The 20,419-nt window shown below is 36.7% G+C and overlaps 1 protein-coding gene across 1 annotated transcript in view; it reads left to right on the top strand.

The window, feature by feature from the left end:
- DOP1B (DOP1 leucine zipper like protein B) overlaps window positions 1–20,192 on the top strand; it is a 2,336,114-nt gene extending 2,315,922 nt beyond the window's left edge. The window contains exon 37 of the mRNA XM_044071549.1: window positions 12,229–20,192. Within this exon, the coding sequence (XP_043927484.1) occupies window positions 12,229–12,492 (264 nt within the window). The 3' untranslated portion in view covers window positions 12,493–20,192. The remainder of the gene's footprint in view (window positions 1–12,228) is intronic.
- Window positions 20,193–20,419: the final 227 nt, after the last annotated feature.

Raw genomic sequence — 20,419 nt, 5'->3', positions numbered from 1 at the left:
TATATATATATATATATATATATATATATATATATATATATATATATATATAGTATATATATATATATATATAGTATATATATATATATATATATATATATATATATATATATATATATATATAAATGGGTCTACTTCAGTAGACCGACTTATTTGATCAAAGCCCAGATACCCGAGATAAAGAGACAGAAAAGATCAGGACTCCAAACTGCAAAACAGTGGAAATTCAACACAGGAAAAGAGTTAGGTGCAAAAATGGTGACCTTTTCCACACTGTAGTGAGATCTCGGAGTTGGTATGTTTAAGTAGGGGAGGCATAGTGGGAGAATTCCCCGACTTGGGTGGGTTGATTTTAGTGTGGTTTGTTTACGTAGTGGTGTTGGACAACATAACGATTTCCTGGTTTTATTTTTTGCTGTTTTGTATGTTCGGTGTCCTGGTCTGTTCGGTTCTTTCGTCTCAGGTATCTGGACATCGGTTTTATGGTAAGTCAATGCACTGAAGTAGATCCATATAAGTAGATACACACACATATGTATGCAGTCCACTAGCTGATGAGAGTCCTTTACTGAGTCCATGAAATGTAAGTAATAGTCACACCAAACAAGTCCAGCAGTCCTTTAAACTTCATATGGCTAATTTTTTGAGACAACTCAGAAATGCAGACCATTTTCACTGTATAAGTTATTATTACAGTATAAAAACACTTTGGAAAATTACCACCTTTAAATAAACTTAATGATGTCACATGATTGACTCCGACAAATCATTTTTCTCACTTTGATAAAATGCTCACATTACATCTGCATTATCTGAAAGATTAGCTAGAAATTAAACAGGACTGTGTTTTTCATTTGTTGATGGATTTTAAATGTAGTGAGTGCTGGTTCTGAACTGATAAAATATGAAGACTGTGTTTTTGAATCCAATGGCAAGATGGCAACCTCATTATATTTATAAATCTTCCCATGGCATGATTAAGTCAATATTATGTTTTCTGGTTCCTGACAAACCGGAAGTAGCTCTTGTCATCGAAATAGCAATGAGAGAAGGAAATGGAATAACTATTGTTAGTGTAAGCTGTGGTATGGTTTTTAAAACTATAGAATGATTAGATAAAAATGATATGACCTCTGTGGGCTTTCAGGAATATTTAGAATCTGAGTTGGTGGTGATAATAAAACTTTATGATCAAATGACCTTCAGTACAGAAAAATGCTTCTAAATTACTTTTAGATCTATTTGGTTCATGTCATGAAGGTCAGTTGAAAATTCAAAATGAAACTGTTAAAAATCCAAACTGGTTCAAGTCTTCACCTCCAAATCAGAATTCATTAATTTAAAGGGTCAATATCTGTATGAAATGCAGTTACTGGAAGCAGAATTATAGACAACGAAAACTAGAGCATATATAATATGAATAATTATAACAAAAACATAGCATTTACCTGGTGAAAGAAAAAGTATGCTTTCCAGTTTTGGAAATCCTATGAATCAGTCACAGAAATCAATTGGAACCAACATAAAACGTGATAACTTTATTTTAAAAATATCATCATGTTTCTGTGATTTGGAAATGGACTCTAATCTTTTAAGCTTGTAATGAAGGTGAATCTGTAGAAGGCTTGCCTTTAAATAAACATACTAACACCACAGCACAAGCCCTTTAGAAGAGAAGGCAGGAAATGTAAATCAAAACAATCAAATGAAACATTTGGTAAAGAAACCCACAAGAAGGCGCATTCTTGACGTTACTTTTACACATATGGCTGCCTGTTGCACTGCTCCTCTGGTATCTCCATCCCAGTGAAGTCTACCATAAACTTGCGACTTTAAAATTCCAAAAACAAACCCTACTCAATTTGAGGACTATAAAGATGCCAATCTTAACATACTGTATGATGAAATATCAAAATTCACTTAAGACTGCACCTCCCAAACCCTAATACAAAATCAAGCTTCAGTAAGGAATGCTACACCCACTTCGAAAAAAAATGCATAACCATGTTTCATGAGAAATTCAAAAACAAACCAATCTGGCAGTCTACTACAATAAAACTTTGAAACCAAATAAATAGCCTCCTTAAATTATATAGCAGAGCAATAACGTATCATCTGAAGGACATTATCAAAGGCATTGCACAAATAAAACAGCAGAACAATATCAGGTTCACTAATGGAGTCTATAAACTTAGGCTAGACTCTGAAGCCAAAGATAGTTATAAATCCTTCTTTAGCTATGTTCAAAAACTAAAAAAAACTGTACCCTACATTTATAATGAGGCCTACTGTTCTATGCAACTGAAACTGGCAGTATCCCTGCAAACAAATTTAGTGCCAGCTTCACTTCTGATATTTCTGTTCAAATCCCTGAATATCTGAATCCCCCCCACAATTATCTCTAAAGATTGTATGCAAAACAGGCTCCACAAAGGGGGTGATAAGTTGTCCTGATGACATCCAAGTAACCTCAAATACTGAAGTCAAATTAGATTAGATTGAAATAAAACTTAACATCTCATGTCTCCATAGAGACATTCTGATAAAGAGAAACTAGCCACAGTCTGGTGGAAAGTGTTTAGTTGTGGAAAAAAAAAGAAAAGAGAAATTGGCTAGGATATGATGCTCTCTGAAAGCATTTATGGGTTTTCCCAGCTGGGAGAGCTGTAAAGCCAAGACAAAACCAATTGGCATTTAGTAGTACCACAGGCTGCTGCATGCATTTTAGCATGTATAACCTTTCTTTTAGGTTAACTGAAGTCTGTGAGTGTAGCTTTCAGTTTGGGACTTTTGTCCCTATTAGGAGGGTAAAACTTCAATATTTGAAGATGTACATAATTCTGTCTGTTAGTATTAAGTTAATAGGTTTTAGGGGGTATTGGGTGTTTTGTTTGTCTGTTTGCTTGAGAGCTTTCAATAAAACAAAAAGTTTTGTAAGATATGACATGGGCTCAAATGGTTATCACAAGAAACAACTGTATAAAAGTTCAGCCTACCAAACAGTATATGCATGTAACACAAAAGCTGGAACTAGGCATTTAACAAAAAAGGAGCTATACATAAAAGGTGGAAAAATATTTTTTTAATGCAATAATGCTTTCTGTGATGTCTTTAAATGTCAACAGTCTCACAGATAAGTACAAAAAAGAAAGAGTAGTGAACTAAATTAAAACAATATAGAGTGCAAGTAGCTGTGTTAAAGGAAACAGACTTAGAAAGAACTGAACATTTGCATTTGATAAAGAAAGGTTTTCAGGGTGGTTATTCAGTGGAATACCTTGGACAAACTGTGTCTAGTTGCCTAGCCTGGGTTACCTGGGATAGCTCTGTTGAGTGAAAGCTGGATGTAAACCAACCAACCTGCCAAATATGAACTGAGAATTGCTACGCTTAATGTAGGCTCACTGACATGATGCAGTTGGAAGTGGATGACATGATGATACAGAGGAGGCTAGACATCCCATGTATACAAGAGACAAGATGGAAGGGCAGTGCAGCAAAGCCACTTGGCTTGGGATCCAGGCTGTACTATTCAGGAGGGGGACATGAAATGTGGGGAGAAAAATAGTGTACGAATTGTGGGAGAGAGGTTTCAAAAGGCAGTGAGGGATATCATCAGAATTAATAACAGACTCATGGCAATCAGACTCCAGTGTAATGATAGGGCATTATTCATAATCTCAACCAATGCCCCACAGCAGGGTTGTGATAGTGAGGAAAAGCGTGCATTTAGACAGCAGTCACAGGATCTACTAGATAAAGCAGGACAACATGAATTGGTGTTGATAATGGGTGAATTGAATGCATATATTGGGACAGACAGAACAGGATATGAGGAGTGCCTGGATCCACACGGGTGGGGCAAAAGGAATAAAGAAGGAGAAGTCATTCTAGATTTCTGTCTTGCATATGGCTTAAAAGGAGTCAACACATGCTTCAGAAAGAGAGAGTCACAAGATCACATACAAGAGTAGCCAACATGCAACTCAGGTAGACTTCCTCCTAGTAAGGAAAAGGCATTGGGGTAGAATCCATAATTGGAAAGTCATCCCCAGCGAAACAGTCGGCCCACAGCATAAACCATTAGTTGCCACACTCATCTGCAAGCAGTGGTCAGATAAGGCTCTAAGGCCAACAGAGACCAATCTGAAGACCTGGAAGTTGACTGGAGAAAAAGTACAGCAGTTCAAGGAATTACTCAGGGCACTAGCACCACAAGAAGAGGAGGAAGTAGGTGGAGTTGAACAAGAATGGCAGCGCCTAAGAACAGCATGTGTTAGATCTAGAGAAAAGATATGTGGCCGAGCCAGGTATGGAAATAAGGCACATAAGGAAAGCTGGTGGTGGAATGCAGAAGTCCAGGAAGTCATCAAAAGAAAGGAGTGCAGGAAAAAGTGGGAGATAGAAAAGACTGACCAAGCTCAGAAGGACTACTGGTTGGCTAACAAAGAAGCTAAGAAAGAATTTGCAATAGCAAAGAATAGGACATCGGAGGCACTCTATCATCTTCTGGAAAGTGACTCAGTAAGTGGCACAAAGAAACTATATTAGGTTGGAAGGCAAAGACAGAAAGATAAAGAAGATAGTCAGACACCCTCCATAAGGAATGCCAGCAACAACCTGCTGACAAGTCCACGGGACATCAAAGGCAGATGGAAGGAGCATTTCTAGCAGCTTCTGAATGAAGAAAATCCCACAGAAGCTGTTTTGCCCAAGAAAGAGCCTATGATGAAAGAAGAAGAGGAGCTTACCCTAGAAGAAGTAAGGGCAACACTAAGGAAAATGAAGTCAGGGAAAGCAGCAGGCTCAGATGATGTTACAGCAGATATGCTAAAGATGCTAGGTGAGATAGGAGAGAAATGGCTCCTGAGGGTACTCGTAGAAGTATGGAGAGAAAGGCGTATTCCAGATGACTGAAGAATAAGCATACTCGTGCCAGTGTCCGAGAACAAAGGGGACATCCACAAATGTGGGAAGTACAGAGGCATTAAACTCCTAACAAATTGCATGATAGTTCTGGAGAGGGTGATTGATAAACGGATACGCAGAGTAGTAGAATGTAAGATGGGGATGAGCAGTTCGGATTCAGATCAGGATACAGCACAATTGACCCGATGAGGCAGTTATTTGAGAAGAAGCTAGAGATGAGGAGAGTGTCCAACTGAGCATTCCTAGACTTGGAGAAAGCATACAACAAGGTCCCAAGAAAGCTGATCTGGGCAGTACTGCAGTGGTTTGACATCCCAGAAACATTGGTAGATTTAGTGTAGGCTATGTACAAGGATCCAATGACTCAAGTATGAACAATGTTTGGCCTCACAGAGGGATTCCCAGTAGCAATGGGTGTACACCAGGATTCGGCTCTGAGCCCACTGCTGTTCATACTGGTGATGGACTACATTAGCAAACAGATCGGAGGGGACATATCAACAAAGGTGCTGTATGCAGATGATGTGGCATTACAGGCAGACTCTGAGCAAGAACTTCTGGAAAGGATAGGGGAATGGACTGCAAAACTGAAGGCACATGGGATGAAACTAAGCACAGATAAGACAGCGGTAATGCCAGCAAATTGGGAAAATCAGAAGAAGGTGAGAATAGAGATAGAAGGGAAGATAGTGGAACAGGTTAACAGTTTCAAGTATGTGGGAGGGGCTGTTGTGGAAAAGGGAACTCTGAATGAAGAGGTCAAAGCTAAAATTAGAGGGGCTGCAGCCAAATGGCATAGACTGTCAGGCGTAGCCTGACAGAACAATGCCAAAGAAGCTGAAAAGTAAGATGTACAAGAAGTGGTGCGACCAGTACTACTGTATGGTACAGAAACCCGGGCAGTAAAGACAGAACAGTTGAAGCTAGAGGTGATGGAAATGAAGTGCCTGAGAAGGGTTGTAGGATGCACATTGTGGGACAGACGAAGAAATGAGGACATAAGAGCAGAAGCCAAAGTAGCTCCAATTGCAGAAAAGATCTAAGAGAACAGATTACGGTGGTTTGGACATGTGCAGAAAAGCAGAAGACAATCTGGTGAGGAAGATTTGGGACAGACAGGAAGAGGGTAAGAGGAAGCGAGGATGTCCAGCAAAGAGGTGGATGGATTGTGTGAAAGAAGATCTGCGACAGGCATGAATGTTGAAGTAGGCAGGAGTGTCACACTTGATCGAGAGAGTTTGTGACAGTTAACACGATACCCTGATCCCATGTAGAAAAATGGGAAAAAGGGGGCTGATGATGATGACCAGGTGCAATGGAAAAGAGAAGTACTTCTATTAATTGCAAGAGGAGCTCCATTAGTGACAGAAGACGACAAAAATGATAATGGCAGATTTTAGGGCTAAGGGGCTACTGGCAAGGGAAGAGGATTACATTGGAATGTATTTATATTCCACCTAAAACTGCTATAATGGAGCTTAAGAAAATTCTGGGAGAAATAATTAGTTTTCAGCAAGGAATATTACTTGGAGGTGGGGATTGGAATGTGATTTGCAGCGGTGAAAATTTGTCTGGGGGGCCCAGAAGGGAAAATAAAACAAAGGAGGGTAGATTTTTGAAGAAATTTATGAAAATATTTGGCATGGAAGATGTGAATTCAGTAATGGGAGTTCAGAGTGATTTTTACATATTATTCCCAAAGGTATAAAAACTGGGCTAGGCTAGACAGAATTTACAAAAACACATGCATTTAATTGAAGGTCTTAATACATACACAATAACTATTTCAAATTATGCGCCAATAATAACTAAAATAAAAAGCCAGGGTAATGAAATAAAAATGAGACACTGGCGTTTTCCGAACCAATATGCTGAAAAGGGAGGAATTTAAGGAATTGGTAGTCAAGATTATTCAGGAGCTATTAGAGAGGATAGAAATTTCTTATGAAAATAGCGCTGGGGAGTGGGATAAAATTAAGGTGGAGGTTAAAAATAGGGTGGAAATAAAAGAAAGAGAGCTGTGATTAAGAAGTAACAAGAATTATTTAGAGTTATTTAGAGGGACTGACAAATGTTAAAGTACTGCAGAATAGGGGGAATCTCACAGAACAAGAAAAGGATCAACTGCAGAATGCTAAGCAGAAAATAAGAGATTACCTTCATAATATGCACAAGTTTAGAAAGATTGCTGTTAAGGCACTGTTTTTGATAATAACATTACAGCACAAAAACTTCTAGTACAACGACTCGGGCAACAGAAATTAGAAAGGGTTGTTACCAAGCTTAGGGAGCCTATAACTAGAAAGGTAACAAAAGATCCTGTAGAGGTATTAGAAATATTTCAGAAATTCTACAAAAGTCTGTAAGAAGCAGAGAAATAAGGAAATCAAGAAAAGATACAAAATGGAAATGTTTATGGAAGAATTAAGTGAAGAATTAAATACGCCAAGGTTAGAGGTAGATTAGGCTCAATTACTAATGATTTGGATGCAAGGAGATGAAATAAAAATTGTGATGTATGACCTATCTACAGGATAGTCCCCAGGAATAGATGGTATTCCTGTGGAAGTTTGGAAGCTAGGTGGGGAAAAAATTATAAAGATCTCGAAGGTTTTTGTTTCACACTATTTTAAGAGGTAGAGAAGTATCAGCATCCTGGAAGAAAGCAATGGTAGCTGTAATACCTAAAGAGGGTAAATATCCATATAACCCAGCTTCATACAGGCCTATTTCAATACTAAACCATGATTATAACGTGTTCATGTCTATAATGGCTAAAAGAATGACAAAAATAATGTTAAAATTGATAGATATGGATCAGTGTGGTTTTGTGGAGGTAGACAAACATATGACAACATTAACAGAGCATTGATGATCCAGAGGGAAGCAGAATGTAAGAAAATATCATTGTTGTTGGTGGGCCTTGATGCAGAGAAAGCATTTGACAGGATAAGCTGGGACTTTATGAACAGAGCAATGGAAGCATTTGCATTTCCTGAAAAAAAAAAGTATGAGGTTGATTAGGAGGATATATGAGGCATTGGAAGTGAACATTAAAGTGGGTGTAGTCATTTCTGATATTTTTGCTTGAGCAGAGGAACCAGGCAGGGCTATCCTCTTTGCCCTTTGTTATTTGCTTAGTATTTAGAAACATTGGCTAAGAAAATAAAGGACTCAGAAATTCAAGGATATAATTGGTATGGTAGTCAAGAAAAACTGGCTCTATTTGCAGATGATACTATTTTATACCTGACAAAACCAGAAAGAGACATTATGGTGTTATGGAACATTTTGAGACAGTTTCATATCATTTCAGGATACAAAATTAATGAAGCTAAAACAAAGACAACCGTACTAAATTATGTACCAATACACAAATTGGTTCAGCAATATCCTTACTTATGGGGATATGATAAAATGACGTTTTTAGGAGTATGGATGAAAAATGATTCTGGTATTTCAGCTAAGGATATATGAGAATAGAGTAAACAAACGATAATACAAAAACTGAGAATATGGAAGCTTTGTTATATGCATATGAATAGTAACATACAAGCAGTCAAAATGTTTTTAGTCCCTTTAATCTTATACACAGATCAGGCATATTTTTATCAGCCAGAGGAGAAATTGTGGATACCAATTAATAAAAGAGCTGAAGGGCTTTATTTCGGAGGGAAAGATGGCAAGAGTCATGTGGGATAAGCTGTTTCTTTCCGTAGAACAAGGCAGATTGATTACCCAATTTGAAGGGGTATTTCAGAGCTACACAGTTAAGGCTCCTATACGTAGCACAAGCAGAAAACTATAATTCAATGCGGAAAGTGATGATGTTGAAACTGGGGGGAAGCTCAAGAAACAGGTAGAGAATGGGATTTTGGATGCAGGCCTTTAAGGAGAAAAACAATAACCATACATAATATTATATGCATAAAGTAGCAGAAAGTATCCTAAGAACCAAGACAACATGGGAATGGAGAAAGACAATTCTGCCGATAGGGATGACTGCAATTAGGGATACAGACAATAGGCAAGAGGGGGTGGAATTTATTGGAATAAAATGGCAAATGAACTAAGGTATTGGGTGCAAATAACTAGAGAGGGAAAGATGATAGAATGAGAAGATGCCAAGAATTTATTTGGACTGCAGGTTAGAGATTGCCTTCCCTATCAAGGATTGATATCAAGAGTACAGGAAAAGAGTCCTAAATGAAAGACCAGCATTGGCTGAGTTTTATTAGAATCTAGAACAGAATCAATCAGAGGAGGTTAGAAAGGATTGGTTGGGAAGAGAGACTGGATAAACAATTCACAAATAAACAATAGGAGGATTTATGTATGTCCCCCAGATATGCAACAAAGTCTAGACGATTTAGGATTTTTGCTTGGAAATGTTTACATAGATATTTTTATACCCCAAGTAGACTCCAGAGAATTTTGCATCAGGTACTGTAGATAGCAAATGTTGGAGGTGTGATGGGGAAGAAAGAGGTAATTGGGAACATGTTATCTGGGAGTGCATTGAATTGGCGGACTTTAAGGATTCCTTGTGGGATGCACTGTCAGAGATGTTGGGTGGGTAGATTGGTGTGATGAGGGAGATGATTTTTCTGGGCTCTGATACAGAATCGGAATTGCCTAGGAAAATAAGGCTTTGTTGTCACTAATTAATGGTGGCTACCAAAAAAGCAATTACTAGAAAATGGAAATCTAAACCAACTATATTAGAAGTATTGAATATAGGATCAAAAGTAAAAGAACTGGAACTGAGATCTTTAGAAAAAAGATAGGAGCAAACTACATAGGAAAAAAAATGGGAATTGTAGGAACAGTACATGCAGGGAAGGAATGACGATTAAAAGAAGGCAGGACTTCAATGAGCTATGTACTATTTGACTGAAAATGATTGGGTAGATTATAAGTGATGTATAATGTTTGCAACTGGGAGTGTGTCAGTATGGTTTGTGATGTATAATGCTGGCAAAGGATCCAAGGTTTTGGGAGCAAATAACTAGAGAGGGTGAGGTAATAGAGTGGGATAGTGGAATCATAAGTGAAAGACATGCTCTGTTGGGTTTTTAGTCAAATCTAGAACAAAAACTGATGTTAAAAGGGTACGGCTTACAAAATATTGCATGATAACTATAAGAATAAATCAGAGGAGGTTAGAAAAGTTTGGGAATCTAGACTCCAAAAGCAATTTACAAAAGAATAGTTTGAGAATATATGTATGGCTTCTAAGTATGCAACAAAGTTTAGAAGGTTTAGGATCTTCACTTGCAAGTGTTTGCATAGATATTTTTATAACCCAGGTAGACTCCAAAGAATATTTTCCTCAGATAGATAACAAATGTTGGATGTGTGATAGGGAAGAAAGAGGTAACTGAGAACATATGTTTTGGGAGTGTAATGAATTTGCAGATTGTAAAAATTCCCTGCAGCATACTCTGTCAGAAATACTGTGTGATCAAATGGCTGTAACTAATGACATTATTATTTTGAGCTGGGACATAGGATCTGAATAACTCAGATTTAGTAAGGCTGTATTAAATTTAATTCTGGTGGCTGCCAAAAAAAGCAATTACTGGAAAATGGAAATTAAGGTCTAAACCAACTGCATTTGAAGTATTGAATGTTCTAAAAGAAGTAGAAGAGCTGGAAGAGTGATCTTTAGATCAGGGAAGGAGCAAATTGCATAAAAATTAATGGAAATTGTGTGAACAATAAATGCAAAATAATGTCAAGGAAGAGAAGCAAGGTTTATGGGAAAACAGGAATTCAGTCATTTATATAATGTTGGACTGATGGTAGACACATGGAAAGAAAAGAAGTGAAGTAATATATAATTTATGTAAATGGAAAATGATAATATGCATGTTTTTTTTTTAATGTATGATTGCCTATGTCTTAAGTGATAATTTAATACAGGTGTTTAAAAATGGTAATCATACTTTGTATAAACGACAGGGCAGCCACGGAGGTGCTGTGGTTAGTGTTGTCGCCTCACAGCAAGGGGTTCTCCGGTTCGATCCTCGGCTGGGGTGCCTTCTGTGCAGAGTCTGCATGTCCTCCCTGTGGTCACTTCGGTTTCCTCCGGGTGCTCCAGTTTCCTCCCATATCCCAAAGACATACTGTAGGTGGATTGGACACTCTAAATTGGCCCTAGGCATGAGTGCGTGCATGTGTGTGCCTTCTGTGGAAGGTTGGGCGCTGGGCTGGCAAATCGACACCATAAAAGTCGAAAGAAGAAGAAGATACTCTGAATAAATAACAGCTGAGGATAGAATGTTAATAATATAAACATTACATTAGTTTATTTAAAACAGAGTAAAATGCTTCAAAAGAAACATGTAGAAGTGCAAAGCAGAGCCATGAGTTTGTGAAAAAGTGGAATAGTGAATTGGCTTAGGAAAGGGATAGATGAGCAGAGTTTTTAGAATATGTGAAGAAGACCAAGAGGATATTGAAAGTAGTAATTCATCATGTTATGGGGCTACAGTACAGTTTTAGACATTTTAAAAATATGACCTTTTATTTTTGTTGGGGAGTTAAAAGTTTCAATGTTTGTGAGAGATGTAGGGAAATTAGTATTACAGTCGTATCCTGAATGGAGGAAATGGGATGTATCATATTAAAATGTGATTTAAGGTTGTAGAGTACTTCATCAGACTTGACAGAACCGAACAAGTTTGAGGGATGATTTTTAAGGAGTTTTGTGGGATCATTTGTCATCTGTTCACTTTCCTTTTTTTCACATTCTGCTTGTGACTGAAAAGCAGCAGTTCACAGCAGAATTTGAAAATAGATTTTCAAGAGAGCAAAACCCTTTTACTAAAACAATCAGTTCTGAGGTTGCTACATCTCAGGGAAAGTGTAATTCCCCCTGCCATGACCTCTTTGGAACAATTTGGATGTTAAGTGGAAGATGTCTGTGTAGACCAAGATATTGTACTCAGTTTATCATCTGTCCATGAATTGCAACTGGCAATTACTTTGCTTGCCTTCAAAGAAAGTAGCTTGCACTACGACAGCCACAACTTCCACAGATAAGAACCATGCAGTGAGGAAGAATTTGTATTTTTGTGGGTGAGACTGTAATATGCCTACTTCTTTCTCGACTATAAGCACAAAATACATTGGAAAGAATCATTGCTAGTAATGCACTGTAGAAAGCAGCATATGTGTTTTGTGTTCCACTTGAGCATTTACACCGAAGAATAAATCATATTAATCAGCTTAAGTTGAAGAAAAAAGTTGTACAATTACAACTAATATCTTTTTTTGTACATTCTTTCTTTCCAGGAAATAAAACAATCCGATATGAACAAGTCTTCAAAGATGCTCAGATTTCCTCTCCTTAATGAACGTTCCATACCCAGAATCACTCATTTACTACCTTTCTTCAAAACTCTGAGTAGTGTCTTCATGGCTCAAGCTAACAAGTCATTGAACCCTCATAATGTGTCCATTCCATCTGTTGAATATCCTCCTGTAGACAGCAAAGAACTTTTATGTCGATTGGAGGAAAACATAGAGTGTGATTTACTGGAAAACGTGGATATCTGAAGTATTCCATAATCATTATTAGCTCTGTTGCAATATTTGCACAGTTGAGAGTGAGCTGTAACTAGCACTACTGGTACATCAATTTTATAAAGAGTTATTTGCTGGACTGAATACTGAGTACACCATCCAAATGTAAAGTAGCTTCACTCTATGGTGAGATGATATTCTTACTGCTCCTTTGTAAGGGAAGTCTGCTATCAGGATGCTTTACGTCTGAATTTCTGTCAAGAAAGTAGTCCTTGGAAAAAGAAAAGTATGCTTTACCTGTATCCTGTAGAAATAGAAAAGCAGGCGGTTCATATAAGTGCATGCAAACCTCATACTGTGGAATTAATGGCAGCTTAGAATTGCTTAGATGGGTGAATATGCCATGACATTTGATTTAATAATGTGTACAGTAATCATAATTGCATTCATTAGTTCCTAATTTTGGAACTAGTATTTATGTTGCTGAAATCTAAACTGTAACCTAACAGGTTGTTGGTCTTTGTGTTGCTTTGTCAATGAGGAAAAAAACATTTTTGTACATGCTGTTGCATTCATTGTAGTGAGACACAAGTGTGAACTCTGCTAATACTGCAGTAGTGAAAAGTTGAAACTTCATAATAACATTCTTTGTTATAGGAAACCCATGGTGAGCACATAGACGAGCATTCCTAGGCAGGCTTTCATACTTTAAATCACCAAACAGTTCATTAGTTTGATTTCAGTTCTTATCCTATAGTTTCTTAAAATAAATGACAAAAATAGCTCGCAGCATTACAGCCGTCAGACCAAGGAAGACATGTTTCAGTAATTTCTCTAGGATGATAAGCCTTTTTAATGTGAAAGGTAGTTTGATTTTCATTCATTGAATGTATTTTGTTCTGTGCATGATCATTATTGAGGACACCAGTAACCATTGCTGCAGTCAGAAGCAAGACATATATAACTTGGGTGGATTATTCAAACTAAAACAGCTGGAAACAGTATATTACAGGTATTCAGCATATGTTTATTATTCATGTAAAGATACCTGAGTGGAGAACTAGAAGGAATAAATAGTCTATGAAAATACAGTGTGCCCTGAAGATGAAGTCCCATTATGGCATTTCTTACACATTGAAGCAGATTCCAGATTCTGTACCAAATGTCATAAGAAATGTTCTGTATATTGGTTGTCTGCATTTCTCTCTTATGTTACATGTTAAATTGCAAGACTGAATTAGGTAATATTGTTAAGTTTGCACAGCAGCTGTCTATGCAGTTCTGGATTATTCACTATTCTTTGTAAACAAAACATATAACCAGCATTTTGCATCCATTTATTAGCAGCAAAATTACTCTAAATTTTTTGTGACTAAGTTAATAATCACAAGCTTTCACCTGAATGCAATTAATGCAAGTTACTCTTTCAGTCTTCAAACAAGATTCATTTCATTCCCATGTAGATTTTGTTAACAACTGGAAACAGGTATAACTGACCACTGGCTCATAAACCAAAACAAATCAGTATACTAAATGCATTGTCTACAGTAAACATTTTTATGCAGTATAGACATTATTGCAGTATTGTTTAATTGAATTTTAATGCCACGGCAAAATAACCATCCTTCTGTTATTTCCTTACACTCCATCTTCCTTTGTAGAGATACCAGTTTGTTAAGTATGTTGTCAGTGATATAATTTGGTTTCATTAGCCTATTTACTTTAAGCTGCTGTTTGTACTGTTGCTAATTTTTTGTAGTTTGTTGTAAATTGTGTGGTCCAATATGCACGCCGCAGAAGTCAGCTTTACAGGTAACAAACACCCTTGAGGAAGTAAAGGGCTGTGCAATTGCTGATTTTGAGCTATACTTGCAGAATTGTGGGGTGATTTCCTTGTTAATACAGATTGCCAGTTTTGTACCTCATATGGAGAATGTTTTTCAAGTGCTGTCATGGCATTACATTTTCCAGCACATTAAATACACATCAAAAAATGAAACAGGAAAATCAGGCACATTTGATAGTGGTGATACGCATTCTCATGTCAGATGGATTTGAAAGTGATGAATGTCCCTGCATCAATCTACTATGCTATTTGCACTGTTAACTTTATTTCCCTTGTAGACTGTAACACCGTATTTCATCTCAAAACAACAGATACAGATGCGGGCTTTATTTTTTGCTACAGATTATTTCAGTTCTGCTGAGTACAGTCTTGTATCAGGATTTTGACTGGAAGCTATAGAATGCAGGTAGCATGTTACTCTTTTAGGCATGGACAATAGAGTATATTTGTACTAGGAGCCTGCCAGCACCACCACAGTGTTAAGGGTATAGTTCTGTTGTGCCATAGAGCTACACTACTATAGTATGCCCACCTGTTTGTACTAAGCTTGCTGTATCTTGTATGGAAACTATGGCCTGGCAGTTAACATAGAGGATTAAATGGTTCAAGCTGTTAACAAGCGGCATCCTGTAGCCCAGGATTTGATTTTCTCAGCCTCCATTTCCATCTCATGTGACTCTGAGCAAGTCACTTAACCAGACAGTACTCTGGGGCAATTGGGAAAATTGGACTAGGCTCCTCATTTGTCATCTGGACCCCTTGCTTATTAACTAATTATAAATGCTATGGTGGGCTTAACAAGTCAGACCTTTAGACAGCATTAGTTTTAAATGGGCCTGCACGATCCAGTGATACCATTAGATATCACCCTAGCAAGTACGAATGTAACTTTAATTCTTTAATTGTAACCTGCCCAAACAGTGCTTTTATGGTTGTGTTGCATTTAAGCTTCAGCTCTTATCTTTCTGCACTTGGTGCAGGAAATAATTGTCTGGCAAAGTCATGCTAAAACAGTAGTTGTACTGCCCCTCAACGTCATTGTCTGGGTTTCAATCCTGGCCTCTGAAAACTGTCTTGATGTAGCTTGATTGCTTGCTCTCCACACATCTACAAAGCTCTTTTGGGCCTTCTTTAGATACTTCCGCTTCCTTTCATCTCATTAAGACATGCTCTTTGTAGTTGACTGTCTACCCTAATAAATTCCTCTTGCATTGTATTGTGGAACTTTCCTGGGTCTTCCTTGTATGTTATCCTTCAACATGGTGGGATCAGTTCAATTAAGCAAACAAAGTTTAGGTTCTTCAATATACACTTTCTTGACATCTAGTTGCCTGACATGATCAATATTTTAACTACATTGCTGTTGTGTCATATTTCTTAATATTTAGCTAAGTTGTGGGATTGGATAGGCTGAAATCACCCACATAAAAGTACAAACACCAGTCCATTTTATGCAGGGTTGTTGGCACACTGCTTCTCTGTATTGTGTGGCAGGATATAATTGTACTCGTGAATTCCAAATTATTGTGTTGCAGTCAGTTATGATTTATAAACTAAGGACTGTGGCTGTATTGTGAGACAAGAACCAGAAATACACTCTGCAATGGATTAGAACAGGCAAAAGTGCCATTTACAAATAGCAGTATTTACACTCAGGTAACTAAAATAATGCAGCTTAACATACTGGAAAGGCAAACTTTCATCTCACATGAAGGCTTTATCAAATAGTCATACATTAGACCAGTCAAAACTACCTCACTAAATGCATAGAGGTATGAAATTAGTAATATCATTAAAACTGAGGTCTTGGACCTTAACAGCAATAAGAGATTCCATAAAGAATATACATCATGTAGTGTGCAAGTGACAACCTTGCATATTAAATACCTTTCAAAAAGTTTTATAAATTTAGTAGTTTTATCTGTAATTTATTTTACTTTTCTTAAGCATCTTTTTTCTTTTCTTTCCTTTCCTTCTTTCTTTTTCCAAAAATAGGCTTAGTGGAAATGTCTTCTTCAAGTCCCATGTCCAAGTATGAGCTCTGCTGGCATTACCATTCATTTTCCTTCAGTAACGGCATTTTTTATCACCTCCTTAGCTATTTTATCTGTCACATCAATAAAAAGATACTTAAGGTATATTTGATATCATTATTAGTCATAATGTGTTTGATAATGCTTTAACTACTTCTGGTTTTATATGACATAACAATGTTCCTTGATGTGCTATGTGAAATGCCATTCTATAATGACTTGCATCAGTATTTACCTTCATAACATTTAAGTTGTTGAATAGATGGCAAAGCAATTAATATAGATTTTTTTCACTACTGGAAATGATTAATCATATCAGTTTACATTTTACCACAACATATACTACACCCATTGCATGTGAAGAATACTTTTCTTATTGAACACCTTTGTTACATGTATTCACTATACTAAATGCCAGCTTGTCCTTAGTATTCTGGCCCCTTCACACAGCGAAATTAAGGTATGTACTCCAAATACCAGAAACCTGACCCGATTTTAAAAACTGCAATTATTTATTGAAACACTTATTATCACTGTGTTTTAATTAGTTTTCAATTAAAGCGAATGATGCAGTGTTACCAATATGCATATTACTAAATGCATTCCTTTCCACATTTGCAGTAACCTACAACATTTCTACATTCTGATGTGGATTTAATGTAAATATGGTGAAGCTATAATTCTTTAAGTTCTTTATTTTGTCCTTAGACATGCGTAGTTTTTTTTTCTGTGTCCTTTTCCCTCTTCATATTGTTCTCAAGACCATTAATTTCCTAGGGATGGAGAATCTTTCTCTCAGATCCACTAAGGTCAGAGTTATCCATCAGGGCCATCATCCAGGTAGACATTGGGGTGTTTGATGCTGTCACTGGCATCTCGGTAGTGAGAGCATTTTGTATGAATGGCCTTAATCCCTCCCTTGGATGATGACATGGGTACCTATGTCATTGTAAGGATGGCCTGCTCCTTTCTTCTTTGCAAGTGACCATCAAGGGCTGCCACCACCTGCTTAGGTGTATTGCCAATATTGTCCCTTTACTGTCTCATACCTACCAACTCCATCTCTACCCTGTAGTAGAGATCATGTCAGGGAATAGTGGCAAGACTGACCAGTACTCACCCCTTCTCCCCAGCATGGGCACATCCATCCTCATCCTCTCAGACTGTGCCATTTAGATCCCAAGCCACTAGTTGAACTCAGTCATAGTTAGGACTTTATCCCTCTATGCTACTGGCACAGCTTGCCTGATATTGGCTTTCCTGGGATTGTGAGAGTTTGTCATCAACTTGGTGCAGCCTAACTCATAATATCCTTGTTTGTTAATAATTTGTGGCATTCTAAACAAATGCCCTTTGTATATATTTTTAATAGATTTATGCTGAAAATATTGCCTTTACAAATAAGTTTTTCTATTTCTAATTTATTTATTTTTATAAATGTGAAACAATTTTATTTCTGTATTTACAATTGTATCTAGGAAATCCATTTAATGCAATCCAGGGCTTGATTATGCCTTGTGTCTATCACTTGCATGGGTAGGCTGTGCCACCTCTATGCCCCTGAATTGGATAGAACACATAGGAGGATGTGTTAAAAATCTGTTTATTTCTCTTACTAGTATATTATAAAATTGACATTTAAATCATTTGTGCTATCCCATCAAATAATCACATCAACCACAGAGCATCTACAAAATGATGCATATTGTTACTGTGTATTAACTTCAGTGATCACTGCTTAATTCTTCCTGTTGCATATACAAAGAAGATTTGTGGTGGGACAAAAAAATACCTCCACAGTGGTCTCTTTCCATCAAAAATAAAAACATTGTTTAAAATAAATCAGCAAAGATAACTAAATTCCCTCCTGTAATATTGGAGTAATCTGTAAGCATATCTAATAGCTATTCTAAAAGTAATAAATATTTTGTGACAGGACAGTATTATTAAAGGTTATAATATCCATCATCCCCCCTCCCAAAAAAACACATTATCAGTATTAACCCTTAGATAAATATTCAACAAATATCCAATACTTCCAGTACATCTTGATTTTTTTTATCTGTCAAGTTCTAAACATTGACTTGCAAAGAAGAAAAAAAAGGCAATTAGGACTTCAGCTATGTTTTCTCAAATTTTTTAAACAAAGAATATCTTTACTTCTGATAGATGTTACCAGAACAAATGACCGCAGAGGTAGTGATCCTGTGACATCCACATGCACTTGTGTATATATGTTACACTAGGAGAATTAAATAGTCTTTCCCAGAAACCTAGTCACATTTGTAAATTGTTTGTTTTTCTGCAGCTTAGGAAATCTATAGTACACATGTCGAGCCCAACATAAACTGGAAGCCCTCAGAAGTAGAATCCCTGTATTATTACCATTACCTGAACACTGTCTTGTGTACAGAGTGCATGGAAGATCCCCATCTTTAAATAAAAACAAAGACTTCTGAAATTTAATGTTCTTGGCGTATGCAGTTTATAACATGTTGCTCAGCATTACTGAAACAGTATGTCATATTTCAGAAGTCACCAAATATTACTACATCAATCCAGCAGCCAAATGCTGGATATATTAACTTTGCATATACAATAGATGTGAGAGAAGAAATAAGATAAATTTGAAAAACAAGCTAAATAATCTAATTTCTTTGTTTTTGACATACTTTTCAACCTCTTAGCAAAAGAAATCTGTACAAAGCCATAAATAATGGGGGAACAAAAGCCCCAAAATAGGGACAGGTGTTGAATATTCTTATATAACCATAGAAAGTTGATAGAATAACAGGTTTTGCATTTGTATTAAGTTTATCAAGGGTGTGAAGTCTAAATCTCAAGAGTCTGCCATTATTTTTTTTTATTTAATCCTCAGTGATTTGCTAGAAAACAAATTTTTTTATAAGAAACAGACCAAAACTATGAGGTGAAAATCTGGACAGCTGAGAGGTATGCTTTGTTTGAATTTAATCTTTAAATCCAGAAACAGGCAGTAAAAGGGCACAACTGTATTATCACATGCCCATAATAATGTTCCATAGCAAACCTATTAAAGTAACCCCCTCATGGCAAAGAGGCTGCATTTTTTCATGAAGTCATCTTCACCAGAAAGACAGCTTGACAAAAGGCAGTCTCCCATTCCCACAAAAAAGACTATATCTATACTTTTTGAAGAAAGATGGTACCTGTCTTTTCATGCTTTGTTCACAAGTTCAAAGGGAATCCAGAACACTTATAAGAAGAGCAGGACAGTCCAACAGAAAAGGAAATCACCATTAAGTTACAGTATTGCCACTTTGTTCTGAGCTAATTTGATACTGATTCAAGTGAGTTGTGAAGTAATATAGAATAAGTGTCTACAACTCCTGTTGCAGCTAGGAATCCTCCACAGCCTTGTCTTTTTACTGTGCATCTTAATAGACTTATACCCCGTCACACTTTTTAGATATCAGAATGCAAAATTCTCATGATGATTTTTTTAAAACATGTTTGTAGCATAACAGCACTGCAGCTTTTTGTAAACAGCATTTATAATAAGAATGATTTTGATTTTGCAAAACAAATATTAGAATTGTACTGAAAAGGGATACTGCAGCTTTTTCAAATGATACTGCTGCTTATTACTTTAATTAAATTGGAAAAAATATTTTGTTTATAAAACTCACATTTTAAAATAGATCTAATCCCTGTCTTATTTGAATGTAGACTCACATATATGAGACAAAAGTAAATATGTAAGTAAAGATGTAAAATGTTTACAAACTGGAAAACTGGAATGTCTGTGACAGTATGCTTCACAATGAAAATTATTGACATTAAATGAGTTAAAACATGCATTTCATTGAACTGAACTCTGTATAATGTCTTGCATTGTATATCTTAAAAGATTTGGTCTTAACTGTTCATTAGTAGGATTTTAGGACTGAGGTGGTGTTAGGACACTGTGGAAGCTCATTTGGAACCATGTAATTTGCATAAAAAGCCATCTTCTGGAAGACAGCTGTGATAAAAAAAGATTGTAGGTCCATTCAGGCTTTTTAGTACATGTTTGTTAGAGGCTGCACATCCACACCCTTTG

This window comes from Protopterus annectens, chromosome 5.part0 (assembly GCF_019279795.1).
Source record: "Protopterus annectens isolate FY-2018-M chromosome 5.part0, PAN1.0, whole genome shotgun sequence".
In the NCBI taxonomy this organism is placed as follows: Eukaryota; Metazoa; Chordata; order Ceratodontiformes; family Protopteridae; genus Protopterus; species Protopterus annectens.
The sequence above is the reverse complement of the archived record's forward strand: the minus strand, read 5'-3'. Positions and strand labels throughout refer to the sequence as shown.